At 42.0% G+C, this 15,431-nt stretch overlaps 2 protein-coding genes across 2 annotated transcripts; one reads left to right on the top strand and one right to left on the bottom strand.

Annotated features, from left to right (window-relative positions):
• Nucleotides 1-6,142: 6,142 nt before the first annotated feature.
• LOC147485898 (uncharacterized) lies at nucleotides 6,143-9,887 on the bottom strand. Its single transcript, XM_086573608.1, has 5 exons — nucleotides 8,976-9,887; nucleotides 8,620-8,781; nucleotides 7,403-7,700; nucleotides 6,811-6,991; nucleotides 6,143-6,476 (listed from the first exon to the last, which is right to left on the bottom strand). The coding sequence occupies exons 1-5, from the start codon at nucleotides 9,885-9,887 to the stop codon at nucleotides 6,143-6,145; spliced, it is 1,887 nt and encodes a 628-aa protein (XP_086429734.1).
• Nucleotides 9,888-14,335: 4,448 nt separating this feature from the next.
• Nucleotides 14,336-14,863, top strand: LOC147485897 (uncharacterized). Its single transcript, XM_086573607.1, has one exon. It carries the CDS (start codon nucleotides 14,336-14,338, stop codon nucleotides 14,861-14,863), a length of 528 nt encoding a protein of 175 aa, XP_086429733.1.
• The last annotated feature ends 568 nt before the right edge of the window (nucleotides 14,864-15,431 follow it).

Below are 15,431 nucleotides of genomic sequence, written 5' to 3'. Positions count from 1 at the left end.
AAGAGATGAATGGATGTCAATAGGAGAGAACTTCTTGACAAAAGAAGGGTTGCAAAAAAGAGTCGAAGGAAATCCTCCTTGATGTTATCTCGTCTAGGGAGTAGAAATTGTGATCCTTGTCTTCTTCCATAAGAGGGGTATCTACTAGTGTGGGGACTAAAGTGTCACCGCACTAATGTGAGGTACAAAACTCTCAATGGACTTCACTTCCCTTACCTGAGGCAAACCTAGTTGTCCCTGTTTTTATCTAAACATGTTAACCTACGGAAAGATTTCCAAAAAGAAAGAGTCATTGAGCCATCCAACAATTGATTTGGGCATTGGCGGTTGCCAAGAAAGGGCAGCCCTAAGATGATGGGAATGGAATCATGAGCAACAACACGTGTCAAGAATAACAAAGTAAATTTGGATAGTAAAATCACGAACTTTAACGAGAATATTTTCAACTACACCTTTGGGATACTTAATAGAGCGATAAAATTTAACTGCAAAGTCATTTTGGTTGGTTGAAGTTTTTTGTTAGACCTAGTTGTTTATATAAATAAAAAGGGAGTAAGTTAACAACAGCCCCCCAGTCTAATAAAGCGGTTGTTATGAAGGTATCACCTAAGGTGCATTATCTGATAGGGCGACCGAGGGTCCTTGTACTTAACAATTCGTTATGTTAAGATAAAGAGGGATATTGTTGATTAAGAATGCTTCGTGGGGTATGTTGGTTTTCCTCTTCTTGGTGCACAACTTTTTTAGAAACTTAGCGTGTCGGGTAGACTTTTTATAGCTTTTTAAAAGGTAGGTTTATAGTCAAATTTTTAAACACTTCCCTAATCTCATCAAAATTCTCGTCCTTTTTAAACACAACTAGTCTTTGGGGATATGGTGTTTTTATCGCTATTTTTTAGCGAAGGGATAAAAGTATTATTAGTCTTTGCTTTATCTCTAGCCGTTTTCCATCTAGGTGTCCATATTGGAACCTCTACAGTGTAGGGTCTTCACTTTCTATTATTAGGTCTTGTAATGTTTTCCACTTTTGGTTGTAGTTTAAAGCGGTACTTCTACGGTTGTAGGGTCTTGAGTTTCTATTATAGTATTTGGTATGGTATCATTTTTAGTTTGCGGGTAATCTTTAGGCATAGTCACTTGGTTATCAACTACTAAATACGAGCGAAGGGTTGCACTGTGGAGGTCCCCTTGGTTTATATTACCATTACAATAAATCTTTTTTATTTCAAAGGCGGTGTTTGTTGACTTAGGATTAGGCACTGCTTGACTTGAAACGCCCGGTTTGGTTATTATTTTGGTTAGAAGACATGTCAATAACCTTTTGGCACAAAGACTACATCATTTGCATCGTTTGTTTCATCATATTAGAGTTTTGATCATCTTTGATCTTTCATCAAGTTGGAGTTTTGTTGCATAATTTGATTTTGTTTCTCCAACAAAGGTCACTACTACTTTAATGCGTAGATGGTTGTATTGGAATTAAAGCTTGTTGGCGTTCATGTCTTGATGTTGATAGTTACGGGTTATGGGTACTAAACCTCTATTACGGTCACCTAAGTTCCCTTGTCCTTGATGTTGAGTTAAGCGGGTTGAAGTGTGATGGTTGTGGTGGTGTTTGTGCATAGACAAAGAGGACAATAGAAGTCGGAATGCTCAAGATTACAGCCGATGGACATTACAACGAAGTAAAGTTAATGTTCATGACTGGAGTGGGTTGTTGTTGAACAGAGATGGCATCTACCTTTTTAGTGAGGGCATCGATAAGAGTTTTAAGCTTCGGGATCATATTTAACCTCAAAAGAAGAAGAGAGGGGCCGGGAGGAATCGTTACCTCCCAATTGTTGTTCTTCTTAGATTGATCTTCTAAGAATTTATAAGCCTCCAAGGCTCCTTTACTAAGAAAACTACCCCAGTCATGATATCTAGAACCTCCTTATGATAATGTGAAAGCCCTTTGAAGAAAACACGAACAAGCATGTCTTTTCGCAAGATTATGATGGGGGCATTCAATGAGAAGATTTGAAAGCGATTCGGGCCTCACGAAAAGGATTCATGAGGATTAACGGCTGAAGAAATGAATCTTGTGAAGCATTTCAAAATGTCTTGAGTGGTGGGTAAAACTGTTCCATGAACAATTGAACAAGTTGAGCCCATGAGTCCACAGAGTTTGGCGTTTGGGCGATTAACCAAGAGGCCGCCTTATCGGCTAAGGTGAAAGGGAATTCCCTCCGGTTTAATTTGTTCCGCACCAACCGTGGGATGGTGGAATGTTGTTAGGACTTGTTCAATCCCTCGATGTAGCCGATAAGGTTTTTCATGGTCTAAACCATGAAAAAGCGGGTAACAAATTAAAATATTTTGGGGATTCGAAATCCCCAATCGGGTCCGCTAGAACGATGCAAGATTTGGGGCTATCACTTCAAGGCTTTGTAGAAGTCGAGAGAGGAGTCTCTCTTTCTTCAGACCCATTATATCGGTGGTGTGTGTGAAATTCTTAGATAAGTGTGGTATTTATGTCTACGAAAAACAAGCCCGATTATACTAGAATTAAAACTCCTTTGACAAAAGAAACGAGGAGTGGAAGAAGGGAATACGATTGACAAGGCCCTTGCTTCGCTTTATAAATAACGCCTTGTTCGCGTGTTGTTCATTGTATATAACAAGTTAGAACACTGAAAAACTTGAAAATTGAAAAATTTGAATCAAACCTCGGAAATCCGGCAAAATCAGGAGAAGCGAAATTGCGTTCGTCTCGCAAATTCGAAGTTCGGTGTTTTGTTTTGCGCCGGTCGCTTCGGTATGAAAGGCGCAGTCGCTACCAACTTCCAGTGTTTTGAGTGCAGGTGCGCTTGCTTAAAGCTGGGCGCCAACTTCCAGCGTATTGGCGCAGATCGCGAAGGGGCGCTCGGTGTAAACTTCGAAGTTACGATGTTTTTGAGTCGGCTTAAAGAACTTTAGCGCAGGCTCCTTTAGAAGCGCGAGTGCGCTCCGCGGCAATTTTTTCGAGGAAGTTTAATGCTGAAAAAGACAACCACAGTTAGAATCGAACAAGGGTGGGTGGGTTTAATGGGGGATTGCCCCTTGGATTCAAGCAATTGAATTCTTGTCTTGAACGAGATTAAGATGGCAGCGGCGCCATTTGATAACCGTAAAAATAGTAGAATTCTAAATATTAATGTTAACAACACTAATACGTAATCCTACCATTCTTACGTTTAAATCAATTCTTCTTACTCTCAAAACATAATCATGCAATATAATGAGTAAGGATTCGTTCCACTCTTTAACTGTCTAGACTTAAATTAAATTCAACTAATCAAACCCAAAAGGAACAATGGTGAGAGTAATGATTTGATGTGAAATTTCTATACTACCATTCCCAACACAAGAACAATAATAAGAACATGTCATTATAGAATAAGTAATTAACTTTATAAATCTAATAGAACAATAAGAACAAGATATGATTGAATGAATAACAACTACTTATTAATCTAATGAACAATAAAAACAATGATTCAATACTCAAGAAATAAACTAATTAATTAATGTAAAACTAGATCCACGGATCTAAAACTAATCTCTAATGGCTACTTTCTACCTAACCTAATTTAACTACCTAACGCCTTTTTTTAACAAAGAGTCAAACTTTTGTTTTATACTTTCAGATCCAAAATCGTGCATGGGCTTGGAGCCATGTTTTGGGCGGAAAATCGGACCAAAACCCAATTTCTTTAGTCCAAAATGGGCTCTTCAGCTGCAGTTGGCTTTGATAGATATTTTGTCCACTTTTGCTTCTCTGATTGCGTCAAGGCTTGGACCATTGGAAAGCTCTTTCCGAGCCGGTCGTTTTGACATAAGATACTCCCAATTCTGAGGTCTGAGTCCAAAGATACGGCCTTCGGAAGTTCTCACCGACTTGTGCAATCCTTTGTTTCTGTGTTGACTTTTCAGCTTTTGGTGGGCTTTACAAAGGCTTTGTCTCCTTGAATCTTGGCCTTTATTCACAGAACTCCTTAGCAACCGACCTTTGCTCCTTTATCTCGCTAAAGTGGCACATTTATGCACATAATGGACTTTGAAGCCTGAAATGCACAAAACACGTAATCGGTATTAACTCTTAATTATTACTCATATTGGTCTAAAAGTATGATGGTTAAGGGGTTAAAACTACAGTTCTGGTGATAAGAGCCCAAAACTGTAGTTTTAACTCCTTAACCATCATACTTTTAGACCAATTATCACTGTTCTGGACATGTGTATGGAGGTGGACCAAAAGATGAGAGAAAGATCAAGGGAAAAGAGATAGCGAGGGGCGATATAAAGGGGAACAGTGTGGAGAAAAGAGAGGGGCAAGAGAGAGAGAGAGAGAGGTAGAGAGGTAGGTCCACGACTTGGGAGGAAGAGAGTCTAGTGGAACATGGCTCCAGCTAAAAGAGGAAGGGGTAGAGGAAGAGGGGGAGGATGAGGTAGAGGAAGACCGAGGAGGGTGGAGGCCGTTCCAAATGAAACAGCGAGTGTGGAAAACGTAGAGGTGGGGGAAGAAGAGGTTGAAGATTCGGTGGCTGAGGCAACTAGGTTACTTCAGGAGGAGGTAGGCAGGCTTAGGGATGTTATTATCTATTATCGAAAACAATAATAAGAATGCAAATAAAACTTATCACTGAGGATTGTGTTTGGCACAATTTCCTTAAGACGAAAAACGCCCGGTATGGTTCTTTGCCACCTCAAGCGTCGCGGTCCCGGGATATAACGATGGAAGAGCGAAGTCACCGTCACCAATGACCAGCTCTGTAGGAACTCTCAACATACTCCAGACATGGTTTTTTATAAGAGGAAAAAATAATGTTGTTCCGTGTTTTTGATAAACAAGAGAGAACTTTGTTTTATAGATCTGACACTCGCAACTCAAGGCGAGAGTCACGACTCCTCTACTGGCTAGTTTTTAATATGCAAGATAAAGTGCGAGAAAAACGTGATTTGGTTTGACTCAATCAGTAAGGAAAGATTTTGAAACCGCAGTTTTGGAAAGAAGACCAAAAGATCTTTTCCGCAAAAACAAGCCCAGTACTCGCACCCACGCGAAACCCAATTGGGTGGATTTGCACCACCCCCCCCCCCTGCGCGCGACGTGTGTGGGCACACGCGCACTAAGGTTTTATGGAGCTCCCACCTCCCGAGAGCCCCCCAAACCAAGGCGGCCTTGTGTGCGCGCGAGCACCTCCTTGTATCTCTCTATACTATCCCTCCATAAGGACACAAAGCGATATAAACTTAATGGACTTAAGTTTAGTCACCAATGTGGGACTAAAGCCCCCCACATTAGAGAGTAGTAGAGACATAAGGTCATGGGTTCAAACCCATGAGGACACAATTTCATTCAAGATTCCAACAATCCCCCACATGAATGAAATTATAAAGAAACAGAAGAAAAAACAAGAATGTCTGGAGTATGAAGAAGTTATGAATGGGCTGAAGGTGTCATATGACTTGAACCTTCGCTTGGTGTTTGTCTGTCGGGATTTCTAGTTGAACAGTGACCTTAGTCTTGAAATGTTCAACATATATGTAAGCCAAGTCAACAGGTAACACACATAACTTCAAAAATCATCATAGAGTTCCCTCAGTTGTGCTCGTATAGCCATGAGCTTCCCAGGTTTCATGAGTGCTCTAGAGAACAAGCCTATAAGTTCTCATAGGTAGCGGCTTTACTTCCTCACTCATATAGGTGCCTCTATCAGGAGTGTACTGTATCATTACACCCCACTGGAAAACCAGCTATAGAAAGCATTAAGAGTATTCACTCATCGTTTAAAAGATACAGAAAGTACTACTACATCATAGGGATGGGTACAAAGTTTTCACTCTAGGTGTAGTACCCCCACAAATCTCGCAGATAACTTGTTTCCCTATTGAACCTTGATCCTGGGATCTCTATTCACAAAGGTTGGGTGTCAGTTATTGGTGATTTAAATAAATAGGCTTAGTCTTTAATATACTTTAGCCCCATCCCCCTCGATGTACTAAAAACCAGCTCTTTAGCCATGCCTTTAGTTAAAGGATCAGCTAAATTTTCTTTTGACCTCACAAAGTCAATAGCTATGATCCATACTCTTAACAACTGTCGCACAGTGTTATGTCTTCAACGAATATGTCGAGATTTCCCATTATAGGAAGTATTTTTGGCCTTCAAGATAGCAGCTTGGCTATCACAGTGAATAGAGACAGGTGGAATAGGTTTAGGCCAAAGCGAGATATCCATCAAAAAATTCCTGATCCACTCTACTTCCTCACTAGCTTTGTCTAAAGCTATAAACTCAGATTCCATAGTGGAATGGGCAATGCAAGTTTGCTTAGATGATTTCCAAGACACTGCACCCCTTGCCATAGTGAACACATAGCCACTAGTGGATTTAGATTCCTGAGAATCAGCAATCCAATTGGCATCACTGTACCCTTCAAGCACAGTTGGATATCTGCCATAATGAACACCATAATTTGAAGTATATTTCAAATATCTTAATACTCTGATAAGAGCATCCTAATGCTCATTGCTGGGATTTATGGTGTATCTACTAAGTTTGCTTACGGCGTAAGCTATGTCTGGTCTAGTGCAATTCATAAGATACATGAGACTACCTATAACCCTAGAAAACTCTAAAGGAGATACACCTGATCCAATATTTTTTGTCAAATGTATACTAGGATCATATATATGTTCTGGCAGGTACACAGTCAAATTGATTAAATCTTTTAAGCATTTTCTTTACATAATGAGATTGAGTCAAAGTAATTCCATCAGAATTATACACAATCTTAATGCCAAGAATGACATCAACAATATCCAAATCTTTCATGTCAAAGTGTTTACTCAAAAAAGATTTAATCTTATTGACGGTCTCTAAACTGGTTCCAATGATCAACATGTCATCCACATATAAATAGATAATTACACTAGATTGTTTCTCAAATTTATAATAAATGCATTTATCTGCCTCATTAATATTAAAACCATTAGAGATTAACACACTGTCAAATTTCTCATGCCACTGTTTAGGAGCTTGTTTGAGACCATAAAGAGATTTTTTTAGTCTACAAACTTTTCTCTCAAGGCCTTCTAAAACAAAACCTTTTGGCTGATCCATATATATCTCCTATTGTAATTCCCCATTTAGAAATGTCGTTTTAACATCCATTTGGTAAATTACGAGATTACGAGTAGAAGCAAAAGCTATTAACATTCTGATAGATGTAATCCTTGTCACAGGAGAGTAAGTATCAAAGAAATCAAACCCTTCTCTCTTTTTATAGCCTTTTGCTACTAATCTCGCTTTATATTTATCAATGGATCCATCTGCCTTAAGTTTCTTTCTAAATAACCATTTATTTCTAATAGTTTTACAACCAGGGGGCAACTCAACCAGCTCCCAAGTGTTATTTGTTATAATGAACTCATATTCACTTAGAATGACCTCCCTCCAAAATACGGCATCAGAAGATGACATGGCCTCTGAATAGGTCTGAGGATCATCTTCTACCAAGAAAGTAAGGAAATCAGGTCCAAAAGAGGTGTTAGTCCTAGGTCTCTTGCTCCTCCTGAGTTCAATTTCATCTTCAGCAGAAGAATCTTCTCGAACTCTAGGAGCAAGTCTTGAAGAACTCGGAGTCCCTCCAGATCTCTCAATAAATGGGAATTTATCCTAAAAAAAGACAGCATCCCTAGACTCAATAATGGTATTATCATCAACAAATTTATTTTTAGATTTGAAAACTAAAAACCTGTAGGCGCTGCTATTTTGTGCATACCTAATAAAGACTCAATCTATAGTTTTAGGGCCAAGTTTAGTCCTCTTGGGTGTTGGTATACACCTTAGCCAAACACCCCCACATTTTAAAGAATTTATAAGATGGTAACCTATTTTTCCACATCTCATATGGAGTTTTATCTGTGTCTTTAAAAGGTATCTTATTCAGAATATAACAGGCCGTTAGCAAAGCCTCCCCCCATAGGTTTATAGATGCCCCAGAGCTATTGATCATTGAATTGATCATATCTTTGAGAGTCCTATTTTTCCTCTCTGCTATCCCATTGGATTGGGGAGCATAAGGGGCAGTGGTCTCATGTACAATACCATTATCTTCACAAAATTTATTGAAAGTACTAGAATATTCACCTCCTCTAGCAGACCTAACTATTTTTATTTTCTTGTCTAACTAGTTCTCAACTTCAGTTTTAAAGGAAATAAATTTAGCTAAGCTATAATCCTTACTCTTAAGAAGATAAACATGACAGAAACGTGAAACACCATCAATGAATGTAACAAAATATTTATTACCTCCTTTAGTCATGTAACCTTTAAGATCACATAAGTCAGTGTGAATCAATGCCAACAACTCAGTGTTTATTTCTACCTTTTTAAAAGATTTCCTAGCATATTTAGATTCTACACATACTTCACATCTCTTGTTTTCAGAAATAGTATTCTTGGATATGTTACCTAGATGCATCAGTTTTTTAATCAAAACATTATTAACGTGTCCAAGTCTACTATGCCACAGATCAAAGGACTTAACCATATAAGAAGAAGTAGATGCTTTATTAAATTAAAAATCAGTTACATTGAGCTTAAACAAGCCTTCATCTAAATAACCTTTACCCACAAAGGTTCCCCTCTTAGTCAGAACAAATTTGTCTGATTCAAAGACAAGTTTGAACCCCTTCTTACTTAAAAGGAAACCAGAAACCAGATTTTTCCTAATATCAGGAACATAAAGAACATCCTTCAAATTAAGAACATTTCCAGAAGTAACTTCAAATTAATAGTCCATTTTCCTTCAACTCTAGAAGCAGATGAGTTACCCATGAACAGACTTTCTCCTTCTCCCAGAGGAGTGAAGGATGCAAATGCACTTTTAGTGCCACAGATGTGTTTGGTAGCCCCAATGTCTACCCACCAGTCAGTCATGTTACTCACCAAGTTAACCTCAGTAACCACATCAGAAAAGTTACCATCCTGAACTACATTTGCTTGTGCCTTATCTTTCTTCCCATCATTTGGACCTTTTTTGAATTTATAGTCCGGGGCTATATGACCTCGTGATCCGCACACATAGCAATGAATTTCAGGATTGTAAGGTTTCTTTTTAAAGTGAGGTTGGGACTGTTTATTCTTGTTCGCATATGGTTTCTTTTTGGCTTGGAATTTAGATGATTTAGACTTAGAAGAACTAGCAACGTTACCTTCAACCAGGTTAGCCTTAGCCTTCATTTCTGAAGTCTCCACATTGATTTCAGCCTTCCTGTTATCCTCCTCGATCCGAAGGTTGACGATCAAATCTTCTAAGGTCATCTCTTTCTTCTTATGTTTGAGACTATTTTTGTACTCCTTCCACGAAGAAGGGAGTTTCTCAATGATGGAAGCAACCTGGAAACCTTTGCAAATTTTATAACCTTCCTGCAAAATCTCATGAATAATTATTTGTAGCTCCTCCACTTGAGAAACAACATATTTCCCATCTTCCATCTTAAATTCCAGAAACTTTCCTACAAGAAACTTTTTCGAACCTGCATCTTCAGTAGCATACTTCTTATCAAGTAAATTCCACAACTCTATAGCAGTCATACACACATCATAAACATCATACAAATCAAGAGAAAGACAATCAAGTATATAATTTCGACATAAATAATCCTTCTTTTCCCATCTCTTCACACCACCAGAACGACTAGGATCTTCTTCATTGTCATTTGAAATGGGTTTCTCAATCGAAATCCATTCAACTAGTTTCAGAGTAGTAAGATAAAACCGCATTTTCATCTGCCAACGATTGAAATTTCTGCCATAAAAAATCTCAGGTTTGACAGACTTACCACTAGGTTTCTCCATTTTAGTAGTATAAAGAACAAGCGAGCACAAATACAATACTAGATAATAAAAGCTTTTTTGTCTTAAGATTGTTATTATCTATTATTGAAAACAGTAATAAGAATGCAAATAAAACTTATCACTGAGGATTGTGCTCGGCACAATTTCCTTAAGACGAAAAACACCGCCGGTATGGTTACTACCAGCCTCAAGCGTACGTCTCCCAGGATACAACAGTGGAAAAGCGAGTCACCAGCTAATGACTAGCTCTGTAGGACCTCTCAGTGTACTCCAGACATGGTTTTTTATAAGAGGAAAAAATAATGTTTTTCCGTGTTTTTGATAAACAAGAGAGAACTTTGTTTTATAGATCTGACACTCGCAACTCAAGGCGAGAGTCACGACTCCTCTACTGGCTAGTTTTTAATATGCGAGATAAAGTGCGAGAAAAACGTGATTTGGTTTGACTCGATCAGTAAGGAAAGATTTTGAAACCGCAGTTTTGGAAAGAAGACCAAAAGATCTTTTCCGCAAAAACAAGCCCAGTATTCGCACCCACGCGAAGCCCAATTGGGTGGATTTGCACACCCTCTGCGCGTGACGTGTGTGGGCACACGCGCACTAAGGTTTTTTGGAGCTCCCACCTCCCGAGAGCCCCCCAAACCAAGGCGGCCTTGTGTGCGCGCGAGCACCTCCTTGCATGTCTCTACACTATCCCTCCATAAGGACACAAAGCAATATAAACTTAAGAGACTTAAGTTTAGTAACCAATGTGGGACTAAAGTCCCCAACATTAGAGAGTAGTAGAGACATAAGGTCATGGGTTCAAACCCATGAGGACACAATTTCATTCAAGATTCCAACAAGGGAAGAAAATGATGAGTTGAGGAGAGAAAGGGAAGACACTCAGGGGGGAGCAGGAGCAGCTGTACCGCCAGGTAGTGAAATGGAGGTGCAAAGCGGGAGGATTCCTATGGCAGCCGGGGTGAACCATGCCGGAGGCATTACCATGGAAACGGTGCAAGAGATGATCGAAAGAGACAAAGAGGCTAACCACGTGGTGGAGAAAGAGAAACACGGCGCGGCCAAAAAGGTGGTGGATAGCCTGAATCAGAACCCTCTTACTGACTCGGTCTGGAATTCGGAGGTACCCAAGAGGTTAACGCAGCCGCGGTTTGAAAGGTACGATGGGAAAGGAGATATGGCGGACCATTTGCATCATTTTAGGCAGCAGATGCCGTTGTCGTAAGAGGCGAAGTATGACGGACTCCATTGCATGATGTTCCTTGCCAATCTGAAGGGGGGACCATCCGACTGGTATTATCTGGTGGCATCGCGGAGTATACAAAGGTTTGAGGAGTTGGAACAAAATTTTGTGAATCACTTCATCCATTGGAAAAGAGTGTAGTTGACATAGCAGATCTCTTCAACGTCAAGTAGAAGTCCGCCGAGACACTCAGGGACTTCCTGTGCAGATTCAAGGAAGAGACGCTGAGGGTGGAGAATTTGGATGAATGCACCGCGGTCATAGCATTCCAGCATGGGTTGAAACAGGGGACCCGGGTGCATGAATCAGTGTCTAAGATTGAGGTTACCACCTTGCATGTTTTGTACTTGAAGGTAGAAAGATACATCAGATATGAGGACATTTTGCGGAGAAATAGTAAGGAACACAAGAAACCTGACAAGTCAGTATATGCAGTGGTCGCGGAGGACAGGAGAGACAAGGACAGGGCTGCGGCTAGAGATAGAGGAAATTACAGAGGGGAGACACAAAGAGCAAAGAGGGGTAGAGACCAAGCCCGAAGGGAATACAAGGAGAGAAAGCCTTACCGCGAAGTGGACTTAACTCTGCTGAACAAGTCGTTGGAGGAAATCCTGCCACTGATCAAAGGACAACGGCACTACGAAGAGATCGGAGTTCACCCAAGGAGATAGATGGAAAGCCATTTTGTGCGTACCATCAGGTCAGAAACCATGCTATCAATGAGTGCTTTGCTTTACAGTGGTTGGTAGAGAGGATGATCGGGAGAGGACATTTGAAAGAACATGTCAAGGAGGTGCAACTGATCAAGAGGGTATCAGCTGCGGCCCGAATCCTGGGCACGATAAATGTTATCTTCAGTGGTGAAACGCTGGGGAGGAACGCCCACCGAGACAAGGTGAGGAAAGACGGCCAGTCTGCAGCAGGTGAACGAAGTGGTGGGTATTCCGCGACCAGTTCTAGGGAGTGGCAAAGGGAATGACCGGATAGAGTTCAATCTAAAGGATCTGGAGTCTGTAAGCTCACCTCATGAGGATGCGCTAGTGATTACCATAGCGATGGGGAATTACATGGTAAAAAGGGTGTTGATAGACTGTGGGAGTTAAGTGGATTTGTTGTGTCAGAGCGCGATGGAAGAAATGGGCATTGATAGGAAGCAGATGAAGCCCCTCAGACCAACTTGTTCGGATTCAATGGCAGCATGACTGAACCGCTGGGGGAACTATTACTGTTGGTGACCGCGAGGATGGAAACCACTTTCACCCGATTTCGGGTAGTGGATACCAACTCACAATACAATGCGATCCTGGGGAGAAAGTGGATTCATGAGATGAAGGCGGTCCCGTCTACTTATTACCAAGTGATCCGATTCCCGATGAATGGAGGGATATATAAGATAAAGGGGGATCAGGTCGCAGCACAGAACATACATTAGGTGACAGTGAGAGGTCTGGGCTTTGCGCCCTAATCAAGAGGCGCCAGAGACAGGGGACAAGTTGGCATAGCAATTACAGACCGCGGCCGAAGAGAAGAGGCCGCTCATCGGGGGCAAGACAATGGATGAGATTGAGGTCGTAAACATCGGGGTAGCGGAGGAGGATAAGTTCGTGAACATAGGGACTAGTTTGTCGGAGGAGTGGAAAGGAAAATTGATTGCCTTGTTAGTAGAGAACAATGATGTGTTTGCATGGACGATCGAGGACTTAGCAGGGTTGGATCCAGAGTTCGCATGCCATCAGGTTGCACATGCTGGAAGGTGCCCGCCCGGTTTAGCAGAAAATAAGGAGTATGAAGCCTCAATATGCATGGGGATTCGAGAAGAGGTGCAGAAGTTGAAAAATGCAGGAATCATCCGCGAATGCAAGTTTACAGAATGGCTGTCAAACGTGGTAGCGGTACCAAAAAAGAATGGGAAAGTAAGAATGTGTGTGGACTTCATGGACGTCAACAAGGAATGTCCGAAGGATTGCTACCCTATGCAGCGGATAGACGAATTAGTGGACCGAACCGCGGAGTTTGTGTTCTATTTTCATTTATGGATGCGTCCATGGGTTACAATCATGTGATGATGTATGGCCCGGACCAAGAAAAGACTGCGTTCATAGTGGAAGGAGGTACATACTATTACACCAGAATGCCATTTGGTCTAAAGAATGTAGGGGCCACATTCCAGCTAGTAGGGGAGAAGATGTTCAAGAACAAAATTAGAAAGAAGATGGAGATATACATAGATGACATGGTGGAAAAGAGTATGACTACTAAAGAAGAGCATTTGGAGGGCCTGAAAGAGACGTTTTCTATACTGTGGAGACACAGGCTGATGTTGAACCGGAGAAGTGTACATTTGGGGTGACATCCGGGAAGTTCCTGGGATACATAGTCACATACCGCAGGCATAGAGGTGAACCCGGACTAGATCAGAGCCTTGTTGGAAATGCCATCGCCGCAAAATGTGAAGGAAGTTCAGAGGCTAGCGGGTTGGGTCCCGACACTCAATAGGTTCATCTCCAAGTCTTTGGACAAGTGCCGACCCTTGTACCTGCTGCTGCGGAGGACGAATGACTTTCAGTGGAACGAGGCATGCGAAAGGGCTTTTCAGGAATTGAAAGAGTATTTGGGCAAGGCCCCGATCCTGTCGCGGCCAGGGCAGGGGGAAAATCTGTATCTATACCTGGGGGTGTCATAGTGTGTAATTAGTTCAGTGTTGATAAGGATCATGAGCAAGGTAGAGAGACCGGTGTATTTCCTGAGCAAAATAATGTTGGACGCCGAGACAAGGTATAGTACGATTGAAAAGTATGCCTTGGCGTTGGTCTTCTCGGCACTCAAACTGAAACCTTACTTCGATGCTCATTCGGTGGTAGTGGTGACCAACTTGCCACTCAAGCAGGCCCTAAAGGCAGAGAAGTCAGGGAGAGTGTTGAAATGGGGGGTGTTGCTCAGTTCGTATGACATTGAGTACCAAGCCAGGACCGCGGAGAAGGCACTGGCAATGGCGGAATTTCTAGCTAAGTTTCCAGCTGAGGATCCCACATGGGGTGAGGAGATGATCATGGAACCAGAGATAGATCAAAACCACGACCCACTGAACCCTTGGGACATGCAAAATGGGTGAAGAGTCTTCGCAGATGGATCTGCTACCAACATCGGTAATGACATTGGGGTGGTGCTGGTCACCCCAGAGAATACTCGCCTGGAGTTGTCGATGAAACTGGGTTTCACAGCTTCAAACAATGAATCTGAGTATGAGGCAATAATAGTGGGGATGGATTTGGCCAAAGACTTGGGGGTGCGAGAGCTAACGGTATATTGGGATTTGAATTTGGTAATATGTCAAGCCAATGGAGGATTCGCGGCACGATGCCCTAGGATGGCAAAGTACCTAAAGGTATTGCGGAGAAAGGCAGGAGAATTTGAGAAAATCAGTTTTGCTCACTTGGGCGGAGAGAACAGACATGCCGACGCATTGGCGTATGTTGCCGCAGTTCTCCCTGGAACAGAGGGTAGATCCATCGAAGTCAGGGTGTTAAATCAACCAAGCACCGTGGAGAACCAGGGGGTGTGTCTGACCACTGAGCAAGAGCAGGGGTGTATGGAACCCATCAAGAGTTACCTATCAGGGGTAGATACGGGGGACAAAGGTGAAAGAAGGAGGATGGAGCAGAAGTTAATGAGATACGTTCTGACAAACGGGGAGTTATATCGGCGGAGCGTTAGCGGACCACTTTTGTGATGCCTGGGGCTGCAGAAATCGCAAGAAGTGTTGGGAGAGGTTCACGAAGGGGATTGTGGAAGCCACTCGGCAGGAAGGACGATGACACACCGGTTACTATCGCAGGGGTACTTTTGGCCCCACATGAAGAAATACGTGACTGAATATGCCAAGAGGTGCTGAAAATGTCAGACCTTTGTGCCACTGATACATTCACTTGCAGAACCATTGCACAAGGTCTTTAGCCCGTGACTATTCGCTATGTGGGCGTTAGATGTCGTCGGGCCTCTGCCCATGGCCAGTGGCAAAAGGAGGTTTATGCTGGCCACGACAGATTATTTTATGGAATGGGTTGAGGGTGTGGCTCTGCAGTAGGTGAAAGAGGAACAGGTGAGAAAGTTTTTGTGGGAGAATATAATATGCCGGTTTGAGCTACCACACACCATCATCGCGAACAATGGTACTCAGTTCACGGGGGGAAAAGTGAAAGCCTTCCTCCAAGCCTACAAAGTGAAGCAAGGGTTTTCAGGCCCGTACAATCCCGAGGGGAATGGTCAGGCAGAGTCTTCCAACAAAGTAATCATGGATA

Source organism: Coptis chinensis, chromosome 7, assembly GCF_015680905.1.
Source record: "Coptis chinensis isolate HL-2020 chromosome 7, ASM1568090v1, whole genome shotgun sequence".
NCBI lineage: Eukaryota > Viridiplantae > Streptophyta > Magnoliopsida > Ranunculales > Ranunculaceae > Coptis > Coptis chinensis.
Note: the sequence above shows the minus strand (reverse complement) of the source record. Positions and strands in the feature narration are given on the sequence as shown.

Coding starts and splice junctions, on each gene's coding strand:
- LOC147485898 (XM_086573608.1), bottom strand. CDS start 9,887: ATGGAGAAACCTAGTGGTAAGTCTGTCAAACCTGAGATTTTTTATGGC. Junction 8,782..8,975: donor TGGTTACTGAGGTTAACTTG/GTGAGTAACATG, acceptor CTTAATTTGAAG/GATGTTCTTTATGTTCCTGA. Junction 6,477..6,810: donor ATTCTTGGCATTAAGATTGT/GTATAATTCTGA, acceptor TCATTATGGCAG/ATATCCAACTGTGCTTGAAG.
- LOC147485897 (XM_086573607.1), top strand. CDS start 14,336: ATGAAACTGGGTTTCACAGCTTCAAACAATGAATCTGAGTATGAGGCA.